General features: G+C 43.7%; 1 protein-coding gene across 1 annotated transcript in view; it reads right to left on the bottom strand.

Moving 5' to 3' along the window:
• Window positions 1-15720, bottom strand: part of pola1 (polymerase (DNA directed), alpha 1) — a gene marked incomplete at its 3' end in the record, with an annotated part of 52850 nt that extends 37130 nt beyond the window's left edge. Inside the window, exons 1-26 of the mRNA XM_083995742.1 lie at window positions 15541-15720; window positions 14836-14963; window positions 13984-14080; window positions 13833-13907; window positions 13605-13720; window positions 13415-13477; window positions 13207-13308; window positions 12924-13086; window positions 12654-12810; window positions 12359-12531; window positions 12142-12254; window positions 11097-11210; window positions 10932-11006; window positions 10692-10830; window positions 10366-10520; window positions 10179-10263; window positions 9043-9104; window positions 8786-8875; window positions 8542-8658; window positions 8279-8454; window positions 7967-8096; window positions 7285-7404; window positions 7113-7203; window positions 6885-7012; window positions 6512-6661; window positions 5770-5892 (exon numbers count right to left, since the gene is read on the bottom strand). Coding sequence (XP_083851868.1) covers window positions 5770-5892; window positions 6512-6661; window positions 6885-7012; window positions 7113-7203; window positions 7285-7404; window positions 7967-8096; window positions 8279-8454; window positions 8542-8658; window positions 8786-8875; window positions 9043-9104; window positions 10179-10263; window positions 10366-10520; window positions 10692-10830; window positions 10932-11006; window positions 11097-11210; window positions 12142-12254; window positions 12359-12531; window positions 12654-12810; window positions 12924-13086; window positions 13207-13308; window positions 13415-13477; window positions 13605-13720; window positions 13833-13907; window positions 13984-14080; window positions 14836-14963; window positions 15541-15589 — 2991 coding nt within the window. The 5' untranslated portion in view covers window positions 15590-15720. The remainder of the gene's footprint in view (window positions 1-5769; window positions 5893-6511; window positions 6662-6884; window positions 7013-7112; window positions 7204-7284; window positions 7405-7966; window positions 8097-8278; window positions 8455-8541; window positions 8659-8785; window positions 8876-9042; window positions 9105-10178; window positions 10264-10365; window positions 10521-10691; window positions 10831-10931; window positions 11007-11096; window positions 11211-12141; window positions 12255-12358; window positions 12532-12653; window positions 12811-12923; window positions 13087-13206; window positions 13309-13414; window positions 13478-13604; window positions 13721-13832; window positions 13908-13983; window positions 14081-14835; window positions 14964-15540) is intronic.
• Window positions 15721-16139: the final 419 nt, after the last annotated feature.

Raw genomic sequence — 16139 nt, forward strand, 5'->3', positions numbered from 1 at the left:
TGCATTTAGTCTTTTTTTCTTTTTTTAAATGCTCAATTACAAGTGATTTATTGAATTAGGTAAATCCTCAGATAAGAGGCTGTAGACGGCAAATATCTGGTATTTTATGCTTCGTAAACCGTGTCTTCAAAAAACCTGATCAATTATCCAAATAGTCACCATTTAATCTTCCGTCAACTGAAAAGACACTTTGGCATGAAACCAATTGCAAATTTATTCAGAAAGTGCAATCCAGAGAGCTACGCGCTCTATCATTTTCTCCATGTCTTTTTACCGCACGTGCACGAGAGGAATCGGGAGGATCGGGGGTTTATTAGGTGACGAATCAAGAAGCGTGAGGATTTTAATGGGACTGAACATATGCATCATCCGTTCGCCACGTCAGTTAAAAACCATTTACTAATTATCCTCTCATTTTCAACTCCATCAGTGACCCTGATAAAGACAGCAGATGTCAGATCAATCCATTGTCGATCATAATCCCCGCCATTAGCCAGGTCTCACATGGCCTCATTAGTAGGTGTTACTAAAGTCGCAGTTTGGATTCTGAAACCTTGTCCCGTCCACTGTCAGCCCTCGCAGACAAGCTAATGTGGCCAAAATAGCAGCGCAGCTCCCATGTGACTATTTGTTAAGTCCACTCCTATCAGGAGTAAAGCCAGCTCTTTAAGGGGACTACGGGACCGTGGAAACATGCAGCCCTCATTTCCCCAGACACGAGCATGCATACATGCATATGCAGACACACACACACACACACACACACACACACACACACACACACACAGCCGTGTTAGTAGGCTTATGTATTCTTATGTCCATTCGGGGAAATGTAAAAATTACCCCCCGTGATTCTGAGACAGCGACAGCGATTGAGACCCTGCATGAAAGAAATGGGGGCAACAATGTTTCCTCACACGCCGCGGTGGCGGTCTGTGGCCTGACAGACACACACACACACACACACACACACACACAGAGAAGAGACAGGATAAGGTGGTTTGGGTATCTCCCACGTACGATACGAGGAAATGATTTGTGATTCTCGGGACACGGGGAGCGATACAGAACCTGAACGAGGGACACCGGGGGCAACAATATTTACTCAGACTTCATTACAGCCGCATGCACACGCGTGTACGCACATGTACACATAGAGGTTTAACCTAAACCAAACTTTGACCTCTCCACACCCTCGGGGCTCTGTTACCCAAGCCCACTTCTATCCTTCACTCCGCATGCCATCCAATAATGTCAACTACGAGGTCCTGTCAGGCTGTTTTTAAACACAAGGACAGAGACTCAATTACAGCAGAATGGCTTTCAGGAGTCATCCTCCATCCCGAGACACACACACCTGCTAATGGTTGTCAGATTTGCTGGCAAAAGGGCCAAAGGTCAAACCAATCTGCGTTCCGCAACAATCAGCGGCTTCCACTGGCCTCTGTTGTTAACATCACTCGTTTAAGAGGAGAGACACACTAACAAACACCAACAGTTTGTGCTCAGTAACAAGAGGCCTGTGTATTTTTAAAACAAAAATGTGGCGAAACAAAAGAAATGTTAAAAAAAAAAATAAATAACACTTGATTCTTCCTGTGTCCTGACTTGAGACACCTCCCAGAAACATAAACTACACTTAAAGCAAAGCAGCTTTTGTTTGTCTTTGTTTGCTACGAGCAGCCAATCCTCCTACTCCCATGTTTTAACCAGATGTTCAGAGGTGTCCGACAGTCTGGGGTCCACAGGGTCCGACAGTCCACTGTATTTATCAGATGAAGTCAAGGATCCGCCGGGCAGCCGTCGGTGGGCAATAAAAGTCTTACTGGCGTGTGTGACAAATGCTTTTATCAGCCCCCTATTATAACCGCATGTGTGTGCGTCCGTTGTCTGTGTTTCATGTATCTGTTTCTCTGCACCCAACTGTTCTCTGGCGAACATACAAAAGAACTCAAAATAACGCCGAGGGGTTGAGGGGGACATCAATCTGTGGTGGACCCTCGCCTGTGTAATCCTAAACCTTCACCTTCCTCTTAATACCCATCATCCCCCCCTTAATACCCACACATACCAGGACAGAGGAGGGCCACAACAAATGGTCCCCCGACAAAGGGCAGAGTTCGGCCAGTAGCACTTGTGCACACACACAAACGCAGCGGCCTTCACACACACACACACACACACATACATACGTGCAGACAGAGATAGTTAGAAGACGTACTCAAGAAACACACAGAAGCGTCATGGTGGTGGTGGTGGTGGTGGGGGCTGATAAGAGGGGGCTTTCCCCTCTTAACTTGGCAAATCTGAGCAGAAGAGCCACAGCCAAGGGTCTGTCATCCAGCTCTAAGCCTCCTCATCTGAACCCTCCCCGGGCCGAGAAACCGCCGCGGCCCCCCGGCCTGACCCGCCCGCCCTGCCACAGGGGGGTTAGGCCTCAATTTAAAATGAGAGTGAGAGAAAGGTGAGAGCTAAGCCAATCAATAAATACACAGAACACATGCGACATTCACCCTCCGCCCCCCCCACGTCCAAACAGATTACGGGAACGCGTTGAGTGGCGGGAGGGTGGATTTACACTGCACAACCGAGTAGCAGTCAGTGTACGTGTTACAATTACAAAAATAAAAAGCCTCCTAAATCATGACATGAAAGTTGAGTGCAAATGTGACGATTAAAACGGGGGCGGGGGTGCAAACAGCAATACGCCACAAATACACTAGAAACCCCGCTATAAATGCCAGCTGGCCTTTCTGGCTCGCTGCAGTCGGAAACTACCAAGAACTACTTGGCTTGCGGCCACCTCGCTTTATTAAAGCTCGATGCAAATTCAATAAAGCCGCTCCGATCTGGTCAAACCGTTGCATGAATCGCAGCTCGCGTTGCCGCTTTGCCCAGGCTGACCACCGACCATATGATCCATGTGTGACGCCTCGAACCGATCAGGATTTACCTTAGATTTATCTACGAAAGAATAAGCACAAAGTCTTGCGGAAACTACAGAGCAAGATTTGATATATCATTTATATTAACTTCAATACAATTGAACATATTTCTTCTGTATTAAACAGTCACAAGTGACTGAATTTAACCAGCTGGATTGTAAACATTTGGAGATATTCATTTAATTGAAGGGTTTTATTTACTTTTAATAGAAATTTTTGACAAAAACAAGTATAGATTTTCAAGCGTACTCAATTATCTTCAACAATGTATCTTATTTACTGCGGGACTCCCTGGTCGTGTTGATGCAGTGATCTCCCCAAACACACAACCTGCAGTAAAAATAGACGTGTTCTTTGCTCATAGATACAAAGTAAACAAAAACACTAAGATCGCGCAACGTGGGAAATCCTGCCACCTCAGCAAGTGGAGGCTCGGTGCTATGCGCTCAGCTCCCTGCGGCTTCAGATCTGACTGCGCTGACCTTTCGGTGCAGGTCTCCCCCCGGTCTGTCATGTCATGTCATGTCGCCTCTATATGCCGTGCACTTAGACAGTAAAGTCCTAATAAAACACAATCCAATTTGTTTACTGTCCCTGCAGCACACTGGGTAACGTAAGACGGCTGAGAAACATCTCAGAGCAATGTCGGCCATCAGCAGTGTTTTAAAAAGAGCAGCTTTAAATCAACTCATTCCCAGCAAACCTCCCAAGCTGCTGATATTATACAGTATATCAGGTAAATACTGCCCAGAGCTCCAAACCTATCCCACTGGAAATATGTAATAAATATGTATTCCTTTGTTTGTCCATTTAACATGAATCTTTTCTCTCTTTTCTTCTTCAAAACACAATATTGAGAAATACTTTTACGTTTTTAAGGATTTACATTTCCAGTTGAAAAATAATGGGCTCGGCACCGAGAGCTGCAAACCTGCAGGTGAAGCTGCAGAGTTCAAACTGTTCAGATTTGCTCTTCTCATCGGATTCATCGACATAAAAACATAGAAATATATAATAATATTGAATATATAATTGATCTTATCCTTTAGAATAAAACTCCTTTTGGTAATAACAAAGAATTTTACCAGCTATTATAATGTTTTGTTTAGTTTTTTTATTATTTGCTTTATTCAGATCTTTAGTTTACCGTTTTATTTAAATCAGTGCGTCTTTATCTCCCCGAGGGTTAAGAATCTAAATATCAGACTTATGACTTCAAACTGCTGCTGCCTGGATACAAAACACTTGAACAATAATATTAGAAGAGCCATTTGAAGAAACCTGTTTTTTTTTTTTTTTGCTTTAGTTCAGATTTACTTTTACACAGATTAATTCAGCAAGTCGTTTTTTGAGGGACAGTCAAGCTGGCAGTTCTTCTTTGCGACATAATTAGCGATCTGCTGTATTTACACAGAGTTTTAAAAGAAGAGTTGACAAATGAATGAGTGAGAATTGTAAGTAACATTTGGGGCTGCTTTTTACAGTGTGAATAGTGGGGCTTAAATTAGTTATCTAGACAACTGTGAACAACTTGGAAAGGGAAGAAAGGGAGTGCAGCCAACTTCTTGTCTGAGGCCGGGGTGAAATAAAGCGTGGAGCAGGTAAAATGTAATTAACCCATCATGTACCTCTGGCAGTCGACAAAGATACAGGTTGTAAAGTCTGGAGGCGGAGAAACTCGCACCTGTAGCAGGCAGCAAATCAAGTACACACCTTTTACAACGTACCTCTGTCAGCAGAGCAACGAGCGTGACTCGAGGCGCAAACTGACAAAACAACAAACACACACACTGAGTTACTGCCCTGCCCTCTATTAGGGAGCACAATGAGTGTGTAAGGGGATCTTAATGAAGGACTCCCCTGAGGCAAAGCCTGACGCCTCTGCTGAGGATGTGTACTGTTAGAGCTCATTAAATGAACATGAGTACTACCACTGACATGGTGGGAGTGTGTGGTGTGTGTGTGTGTGCGCGCGGTGTTCAGTTACAATACCAGATTTAGCCGTTTATGTCATGCAGTACACATGCAGCTTTGCACCAATTTATTGAGCGTGCATGCCCATGTTGTTCCATCTGTGTGTGTTGAAAGAAGTCATTACACAATCAGACCTCACATGGGGCGAGCGGGAGCTTCATGTGTGTGCCCGTGGCATTTTGTTACTGGAAAATACTTAACACAGGGACTATTGATATCACAGACGCTGCGGCGGGTCTCTTATTCTGACAAAATGAACTTGAAGGAATAATCGTATTTAGAACGTGGGAAGGGCGCAGGGTGAGAGAGAGAACGAGGTAATTTTGCGGAGAGAAAGGATGACAAATGCGAGACAGGGGAAAACCAAAAAAGAAACAGAAGATGAGCAAAAAAAAAAAGTCTGAAATAAAAAGGGGAACCGAGGGAGGAGCGGCGTACACGTGTAATCTGATGCAGCAGTGCCCTCTGGTGGGTGAAAATGGGAGGTTTGGGGATCAGTACTGCTGGACTTCTTCTGCATTCAGTCAGTCTGAGTGAGTTTTGTGTCTTTGTATGCGCTGTTGGATTGTTGTGTGTCTTACCAGATGTGTTTAGTTCAGTTTATCACCTCCACCAAGGAGGTTTTGTTTTTAGGATTATGCAAAAAGTATAAAGACCAATTTGGACCAGGCATTTTCTATGAGTTGGATTTTTTCCTCAGAAGTCTAGTATATGTTGTTTGTCTTTGGTGGATCTAGTTTGAATCTATATGAGCCATCAGGTGGGTTAGCTAAAAATGGAGTGGCTATAAAGGCTGCAGTCATTAAAGTATGTGTGTATATATAGAAAGAGAGATTAATGCATGACTCACCTCTCTACCCTTGTGTGTGACCAGGGCAGCGAGTGGCTTGGCGTAGAAACGGCTGTAGCTGAAGCCCAGGCAGCCATACATACTGTTGGCCGTCAGCTTCAGAGCCTTCTGACGGATGTCGTACTGAGGAACGACAAGACTTAAATCAGGCCAAACACACACACACACACACACACAAGCATTTGCACATCACAAAGTCATAATGAAAATACAAGGTGGTGAATGTTTCATAGGGAAGGTGACAGTGATCGTGAAGGAAAATGTTTGACATCTTTTAACATTACTCTGTCCATCTGTTCATCAAGAATGTTCAAACACACGTTGTCTCACCGATGTTTGCTTAAATAAATATGGGCCTCACGCCACAGCTTTGAAATTTCAAAAGCAACAACAGTGTTAAGGCAATTTTTTTTTTACCAATACGACAGCAAAACAATGGCTGTTTGTGGAGCGTAATAAGAATACAGATGGGCAGAGAAGAAGTCAGTTATGCTGCAGCAACAGTTTGAGAGTTTTCTGTGGAAGTTATGAAATGTTTTTCCATCATAAAAAAAAACTGTCAATGACTGAAGTCTTTGATTGAAACTGATGATCACGCTCACAGGAGCAAGCTTTTTTAATATCCTCCTTTCAAATCTCCAAAATATCTTGTGCAGAGTTGTCCTTTAATATGTATCGTGATTCTGTGTGTGTGTGTGTGTGTGTGTGTGTGTGTGTGTGTGTGTGTGTGTGTGTTGTGTACCTGCAGGTAGAGGTCTGGGTTGAGGTCTTGCTGCTTCATCAGCTGTTTGACCTGTTTACGCCGCTCAACCAGCTTCCTGATTTCTTTCGGTAGGATTCCCATTTCCAGGTTGCAATCTGGGATTTCGGGGATCTCCTCCTGCTCGTCCTCCTGTCACCATGGAAATATGAATTAACAGAGAGCAGGGACTTTTCTTTGGGACCTTGCACCTTACATCTTTGATCCATGGCCATTGTGAATGATCGATTAAACCACGTCTGGTCTTCCTAGTCGGTTTTTGCCTAAAACTGTTCTTTCAATCTATCAAAGTAACTAAACTAAATCATTAAATCACATAAACACACTTGGCCTTACAATAAACACTTGGACACACCTGATTCTTCTTCTTCTTTGCGTTGTAAGCCGCCCTCTGCACAGTGGTGAAGCAGATGTTGAACTCCTGGATGATCGATGGATACAGGCTGTTGAAGTCAAGCAGCAGCACAAACTTATCGTAGAAACCTATGGAGGAGAGATGGAGGGAGGTTATAGAAATACGAAAACATGCAAATGCACAAGAGAGAAAAAAAGAAACAAAGTCAGACTTCGAACATGTGCTTACCAACTTTAGGATCCAGCACCAGACCTCCAGCATAAGCTGCCTTCTTCCTCCTCTTGCCTTTCCCTGCATCCGCATCTTCATCTCCGTCAGCCTGGGAAAAGCAGTTAACATTTGTAAGATGATGAGAAGATAAGAAAAACAGGGGGGTGAACTTGTGTTTGTGTGTTTTTACCACCTCCTGCTGGGCCTTTTTGAAGGACGGTTTGTCTGGGACGATGTAATTTTTCTCATGGAAGGCATGGAGCAGCAGGAACTCGTTCCTCTCGGCGCGACCGCCCATCAGAGTTCGAGACTGCAGAGGAGTAGCAGGAAAAGATAAAGTTTTATAAACCTGAGGCCACACATGACTTCAGCCTGGAAGGTGATGAATCTTTATGTTTCTCTCCGTCTGAAATCGAAAAAAGCCATCTCACCCTGGCACATTGTGTTTTCTAGTTCTCCCTGAGCAAACTGGTTGATCAAAACGAGCCGGCACTAAGCGTTAATAAAAGCTTTTAAAAACTAAGTCTTATATCTTCGTTCATATGAAAAGCAAGTTTTTCTATTGTCTGCAAACTGTTTAGTTTTTGAGTTCAGTTTTCTATGTGTACTTCAATCATACAATAAGTGATAACAAGCTGCTGCCTGAAATTTCACTGCTCATCCTAGTTTCTTTTGTCATGTGTTTGTGTAACAGCTTTAGTTTACAGGCAGATAGAGACATTTTAAGCATCTATGCTATTTGGACGTTAACATCACGACCTTCAGCAAATTGTGAACCGACTGCAATGTTAATTGTTGTAATTTGAGTTTTCTGGCTGAGCTGAGCCAGAATAACAATGTGGTTGTTTGAGGAAGATGATGTTGGATGTTACCATGACGTTGCCAGCGATGTTAGTGATCTGCAGGGCCAGCGGCAGCACGTTGAGCTCACACATGATCTGGAGGATCAGCTTGGCATCTGTCCATGTCAACTCCAGCAGGTAGAGCAGATGAGGAGAGTCACTGGGATACGCATAAAAAAAAATAAGGTTAGGATACAAGTAATTTTTACATTTATGTCTGTAGGCAAAAAAAATGAGACACTGACACATTTAAAATAGAGAAATGTACTGAATGACTCATAAGACTGTTGTTCTGTGCTGCTGGTGTGTTTCCTGATGAAATGACCCTTTAAACGTATTCACCTGTACAGATTTTTGATCTCCTCCTGAGGGACTATGACTCTCTCCGTCTTCAGCACCTGAGCAGTCAGCTCAGTCAGGTGATAACTTTTACAGCGGATCAGCTCCTTGGCCGAGATCTCCACATCACACACCAGACGGCCACAGGTTGCGCTTTTCTCTGCAAACATACCGCGACCCTGAAAACACACAATGATACACAACATTAGAAATTTGTGGTGACATGAATTATGATACCCATGAACCAGAGCTTTTGTTATTCTTACCCCAAGTTTGGGCATATTGGCCCTCCTAAGACGTCCCATCTTAGACCAGTGAGGAACCTTGCAGGCGTTGATCCTCTGCAGAAGCACTTCCAGGTCAAAACCAAAGATGTCGTGGCCCTAGAGGAAAGACAGATGTTTTCTTTTTTCTTCTTTTTCAGTTGCATACTGTGCTTCCTCTGCATCATATGGTCTTACATAGGGATGGTAATCAAATTAGACATCAATCCCAGCATCTTCTACTCACCACCAAAACATCAGGGTCGATCTTGTGCATCTTGGCCAAGAAGAAACCGAGCAGGGTTCGCTCTGTAGCAGCTATCTCAACCTTCCCGTTCTAACAGAGGGGATAGGGACACATCATCAGTGTTTCATATCAACAACGAGGTTTTGGACTGCAAAAAATATTCTACATCACGTCTCAGAAAGGCTGAATAACATCTAAAATAAACTCACTGTGAAAATATCAATACAAACAACCTGAGCTCCGTAGTGACCACTCACCTTCTTCCTCACAGCATCTTTAAAGTCGTAGGGGAAAATACAGTCGGCTGGTTTACTGACCACTGCAAAGACAAAAAGGATAAATAACCACTTCTGCATATTTGTGATTTGATCATTTTCTTACTGGTGAACCTCTAACTGGTGCTTAGCATGTTCATGGAAGCTAAACAACAGGATGTTGGCCATATTTCATTATGATTGGAAGTTGTTCTACAGGACAAAACATGAAAGAAAGACCTACAATATGACTGAATGTGATAAAATCCCCACACATCTCTATTTGATTTAAATTACATTCAATTATACATTTCATTTAACTCATTGAGTGCCGCGCTCCTTTCCAAAGTTTTAGTCAAGTGTACCGGCAATTTAGACCATTTTTGACTTTTTATGTAGAGCCACAGTGTATTCTATATTATTGCCACCAACACATACTGTGGCTCAATTGAAAGGTTTACCTTAATGCTTCAAGTGGCCACAAACCGTTTGTTTCTACGTGCCTCTGTTCCTGAGAAAAGTCAAGCTAAACATGGCTGGGTTTCACCAAAATCCCTCCTTTTTTTCTAGAAAAGGAGATAGAGCGTCTTTTATGAAAGGTGCGCTGTTTGTGTCTGTCGCTCTCAGTCCTCTGTCGGTCCTTCTGTGGTACGGGTCGGTGATGCCGGTCTGCTTTGGTCCAGAGACCATCAGATTTTACCGCGGGAGGACTTTGGGGAGGACACGGTGTTGCTCCAGCTGAAGACCGGGCGGACTGTCGGCTGAGAGCTTCCTGGTTCAGCTCCGAGCAGCTCGAGCAGCTGGAGCAGCAGCGCGGGTGAGAGCAGAGCAGCTGCGCTGCATCTGCATGCAGAACTCGTTTGCAGAAGCCGAGTTATGATAAAAACTTCCAGATCATGAGCTGTCATGTGACTTTGATCGTCATCTATTTCAGTTCTCCTCGTCGTAGAGTCCCCAAATTTACATATAATGTGTATTAAAGTGTCTATTTTCATAATTTAAAAAAAAAGCAAAAAACGTAAAATTACGTTTTCGGCACTCAACGCATGGGAACGAAAAACGAGAAATTACGTGGTTGGCACTCAATGAGTTAAGATGTAAAAACGCAAAAAAAATAAATAAATGTATAAACAACTCACCACAGAAGTGTGTCTGGTACGGAGGCTGAGGTGGAGCTTTATCCATGTAGAACCGATAGTGGACCAGAGCAGCCAGAGACACAATCTACACAGGAAAAATGACATCATCAGACCTTTGCTCAATTTACATTTCAGTCTGTTTACACCTGCCTGCTACAGTTTATTCTAGTGTGTGCAGTGTTCTTGCCTCATTGTGGTGTGTCTTGGGGTTCTGGATGGTCTTGAGGCTGATGGACATGACGGTGAGGGGCGGAGGCGACAGGTCTTTAACCACAGTGACCAGGTCAGTCCTCAGGGCCAGAGCCTCCACTTTACACCAGCTCATCGGTTGTCCGACCAGTTCTAATGCACAGACAGAGGAGACTTAACATCAGCATTTTCCGGGGTGTCACTACTCAAACTAGAGAATCAAAGAGGGAAATGTTCAGTGTGATATACAAGTTAGTTTTAACAACATGCAGCAGTGTTATCAGTCTTTGATATATAGCCCAGGTTTCTTGGCATCCTCCTTACGTGGTGTCTTGATGTCCAGCCAGCAAGGTCCTTTGATCTTCCTGCTGAGGAGGAAGTGCTCCAGACTGGAGGTGTTGGTACCAAACACATGGGAAAAGGTTGCACCCTTCAGGTCGGGCGGCAGGCTGGGGAACTCGGCCTACGATAACAACATTTACCACAGAGACAGGTCCTGTCATAAGAGAGCAAATAAAGGCGAGGACGATCTGGCTCTGACAGATGTGTGTACTGTCTACTCACAGAATATCGGACTTCCAGGTACTCGCACTGACTGGGCACGTCAGCAATTTCAAAGGAATAGTTCTTCTCCGCTTTCTGCAGACGGAGAAACACAGAAACGAAACATCAGGGGGAAAAATACCATTAAGCTGAACTATGTGGTTTTTATCTAGAGTTTGTACCGACCTTCGATTTGAACTTCATGATCTTGAACTTCTCGGAGACCTCGTTGAACTCTTGGTAAACATCCATCATTCCTACAGGAGTGTCCGACACCTCCCCTGTCTTGGTGTTTACTTTCTGTAGATTAAAATGCAAACACTTAATAGGACTCTAGCAGTGCGTTAAAGCAGATATCAGCTTCACGGCCGTTTCGGCTAATGCTGCGTTCAAGGCAGGCTTTTGAAACCGTAAGTTACAGCTTCAAGTCACAACTACGACTTGGTAGCGTTCCAGGTAACCCGTAGCTCGTGTTTTTACCATCCTGTTGTCTGTGAAAGTTCCCTATAACGGCCACTCGTAACTTCCGACCCGTGAACTCGTACCAGATCGAACTGGTATGACTTCACAGGAAGGAAAAACACAAAGTACGAGTTTCTTTGAACGCACCATGAGTTAGCAGCCCCCGCCCTTGTCAGGCATCAATTGGTCCTCGTGCTACGTCACCACATTCACGCGCATCCCTTGGCTGCACACACAGCCCTTCATGCCGTTCTCTCTCCTCATTGGATAACACTTGTATCCCACAAGGAAAATTTTCTCCTGGGGTTACAGCAGAGCAGAGTGACGGAGAGACTCGTGTTTAGGCTGAAATACTTCATGTAAGTGATTGCTGACGGAAAATAGGACTATTTAGGACTTATATTAACAAAAACATTCCACTGATATCTGCTTTAAAGTGATAAGATACATACGCGCGCGCGCACACAGCGACGGGACAATACTGTTCTGTGATGGCAAATTGATGGCAACCAACTGAGAATCTCAACACGAGTCCCCACAGTAATAACAGTAAACATCTTAATATGGATGATACCAGTCAAGAAAGAATAAACATCTTCTGTCCAATTTAACAAGCATACAAAAGAAAGTTTATATCCATCTGTCCAGAAATGCAACAACACACAGTATTAAAGGAAAAGAAAGTGGTCGTTCCATGTTGTTTCCATTATTTGACAAACTGTCCCATCAGAGTGTGATTAGTAGTCACACAACAGAAGAGCAGACTTACATATTCACGTGGCAGAAGGTACATGGTCCGTTCGATGTTCCTGACAGTAACACAGCAGCTGACATGAGACTTTGCAGACTCGATCCACACTTTTCCAAACAAGTAAACCACACCTGGGTGACAATTAAACAAAAAAAATTATCAGGATGTGATTCACAAAGCTGGACAGCGGTGCTACTGGGATAGTGTCTGCTCTCCACGTGTAACTATGACTCACCGGGCTGCGTGTACTGGTCTTCAAAGGCATCCAGCCAATAGAAGCGGAAAACCTGGTCTCCGTCCGGCCCCTGCGCTAGAGGGAGTTGGCTGGAGTCGACCTGGACCTCGACCTGAGCCTCACTGGCTCCGGCGTCTTCCTCCTGGCCCCAAGAGCTTCCGAGCCTGCTGGACCTGGAAAAAGACAAAGAGGCGAAGTTGCTAAAATTGCAGCATTTTCAAGCTTCTCCATGTCTTCAAAATGTAAACATTTTCAAAAACAAGACACTAACAACAAAGCAAAACAAACAACTCACAAGAGAATATCCTGAGGCTCCACTTTGGGCTCAACTTTAACTGCTGCTACTTTAGATTCAGGCTGTGCTTCCTCTGCGACTGCAGGTTTCTCCTCCTCAAGTTCAACCTCCATCGGCTCGTCAAAGTCCACACCGTCAAAGGCCAGAGCGTCATTTACTTTAAGAAACACATTGCCATAAACGGTAAATAAGTGTGTGTTCATTTTCCAGAATAGACAAAATGGTCAAAGTTATCACATTCTCTCAAATATGACTCTATGTCTTCCTCACCTTCTTCCTCTTCATCCAGCTCCTCCACCTTTGCCCTCGGCTTCTCCACAGGAAGAGCAGGTGTGGACGAAGAAGAACGGGCCGATGGCTTGGGCTTGGGCGTGGGTACAGACCGCGGTGGACGGATCACTTTGGCCTTTAACGCCGGAGTTGAGGGTGACTCCTGCGATTGCAAAGATGGCAGACAATATTTTCAATGAGCTGGATCTTCCAAAAATTTACAGAGGCTTCATTTTATTTTTTAAAAACTTTTAAAGACAAGTTTTGACAAGTTCAAGAATACCTTCGGCATCTGAGGTTTGATGGAGAAAGGATTCATTGGTGATCCAAGAGACTTCTTTTTCTTCAGAGTGACGACTGGTGGAGGAGCCAGGGGAGACTGTTTCTAGGAGGAGAGACAGAAACAGTGTTTAAAGTCAAATATCAAATCAACTAAAAGGGAATGACTTGACAGTGTATTATGTGTCTTTTCTATATGATGTGGTACCAACCTCAGAGTGCAGGTCCTGTAAGATATCTCCTAACAAATCATCTTTGGACAGGTCAACGTCTTTCTGCAAGAAAAAAAAAAAAAAAACATCAGTCAATGTATGAAATTGTGTTCAAGGACATGCAGCTGCAAAACAGCTGTATGTCACATACAGATACAGATGGAAGTCAATGGTGCAAACAGAAACACACCTCAGCTGGCCTCTTGACATTACTGCTCATGAAGAGACTCTTTATGGTGTTGGGTTTGGCGACGACAGATTTTTTCGCAGCTTTCTTAGAGTCTGCTCCTTTAGCACCAGGTTTTCCTACAGACACAAACAACATGTTTTATTTACACATCTGTAATATTTGCCATCCAACTCCTGTTCTCAAAAAGACAAAACATAATCTAATGTCAAGTGCACATCCGGTGATTACCTTTTTTTTCGACAACATCATCATCCAGGTCGTCGTCAAAGATTTCTCGTCCGTCCTCCACATATCCTGTCCCGTCTGAGTGAAGAGAAGTATTTTTAGAGCCCCTAATCACGCACATTACCACAGTGGTTAACAAGAGATCGTGACTCACCATCATCGATGATCCAGTCATCCTCTTGTCGCTCTCGTACCATCTTCGAGTACTGCTCCTCATCCACCTCCTCATACACACTGGTGAACTCCTCCACCTGAAAATGAGATCATGAACTGAATATCAGCAATGAAACAAAAAAAAAAAACACCGGATCCAACTGCACTATTCTCTCTTTATGAACAGCTTCAAAAAGGTTTTAAATCAAGTCTGTCCTTTTCTTTCAATCAGTCAATTACTTATTTGCCTTATAAACATCTACCACTAGTAAGAAACATCAACATTTCTTTAAGATTTGGTATTTGGCATTGATAATAAATCATCAAAGTAGTTGATTGTCCAACTAATTTTTTGACAATAAACACATCTAACCTCCCTCTTATACAAAAATCCAGCTATGAATATAATAAATACACCGTTAAATAGTGCAGGGCCAGAGAAATTAGGTAACTACTTCATAGTACTGTAACACTGTTCATCCAGAAGAAGTGGTGGGAATCAAGGACTGTGGAAGTATGCACACAATTTGCTATGAGACCTATATTAAGAAAAAAGGTGGGTGACACGCACATCCCAAAAAACGTCTAGTAGGGGGCTGGATCTAAAATAAACTATAAGCAAAAAATAACCTGTCTGTTATCAGTCTGAGGAAGAGGCTTTGGGCTCAAAACGTTACACACTGATTAATACAGTACATGTTTTAAATGGTAGCTCAATGGTGTGCAGATCCCTTTTGTTTTATTTTGTTTCAAGAAAGACAACACTTAGGGTTTTAAAGTGTTAATTAACACACTGTGTGATATTGTCTGCCACGCACACACACAGGCGTGCACCAAAACACTTGTTCCTTACCTCATATTTGACCTTCTCCCCCTTCTTGGCTCTCTTCAGCTGCTCCAGTGCGGACTTCCTTCCCACCTTCTCCCTCTTCTCCCGTCGGGAGCGAGACTTCGCCAGACCGCAGGCATCTCCTCCATCATCTGAGGACAGACAGACAGAGAGAAAGACAGATAGACAGAGAGACAGGCGTCAGACGTCAACATGGCGACTACGCAGCTACGGACGTTGCACAGGCTGAATTATCAAAACGCCAAATGCAAAAACAAACACTGCACTGTCACGTTTGCAGGGGAGTCCTCTGTCTGAGGAGCGCAGGTGCAGTAGCGAGACTGTTTATATTTGACCTCTTCTCAATGAATATGAGACACTGCTCGGTAATTTGTGATACTGAGTAAGGTTTTGTTTATGTTTTGTGTGATAAAATTGAGCGTTGGTTCATAGATAGCAGCAGGCAACGCTAGTATCGCGTCGGTGTTAGCAAACATTAGCCACTTTATCCTCCTCTCCTGGGGATTATCTACACTCGGTTTCTGGGTAAACTGTTGCCAAAACGACAGAGTTATCGACTTAAACAGCACCAATAACCTAAGCTTATTGTTGTCTGTATTAGCATGACAGTGGGGGCTAGCTTATGTGTTAGCTTACTTCCTCGCTTTCCCCCTGTGTCTAAGTCGACTGAGGTCAGCTAGCAACGTAAAGCTAACAACACAAACTCACCGCCGTCCGGAGTGTCCACGTCTTTGTCTGGGTTTGATACCGGAGCCATTAATTTAACCTTTATTGTCTGTTTCTTTGTTTCTTTGGTTTCCTTTTTTACGTTATCTAACTGACAGCTGCTCTGAACCTCCGACAGCACCACGACAACAACAGCAGCCGCACCGTCCGCGCCAAATCGTCTTCCCGGGGAAAGTCATATGCAGGAAGTGACGTCATGAAACTGATAGCCAATGAAATCAGTCTTTGTTGTTTCTACACTGTCCGCACGGTGTCAGTGTTGTTCAATGTATTTTTTTTTTATTTTTTTTTTACCCATCTACAATGTATTTTCAGGCCAGGGACCCCCACACTGATGGAGCAGGGACTCCCCTGGCCTAGTGCCTTGTATAAACATATCTTGTTATTGTGCATTCACTACTAAGCTATCCAAATAATACACATGTTGTTCAGTAAAAATGTAGCCTACGTACAGTTACAGTGTGTAGGGGGCCATGCCACTGCCATTTATAAACAGACAGGTGTCAATATCAGTAATATCTGTCAATTGCATGATAGCTTAATCATGCAGACAAGATATTCAAATTGAGGTTTTTATTTGT

Source organism: Trachurus trachurus (genome assembly GCF_905171665.1).
Source record: "Trachurus trachurus genome assembly, chromosome: 20".
NCBI lineage: Eukaryota > Metazoa > Chordata > Actinopteri > Carangiformes > Carangidae > Trachurus > Trachurus trachurus.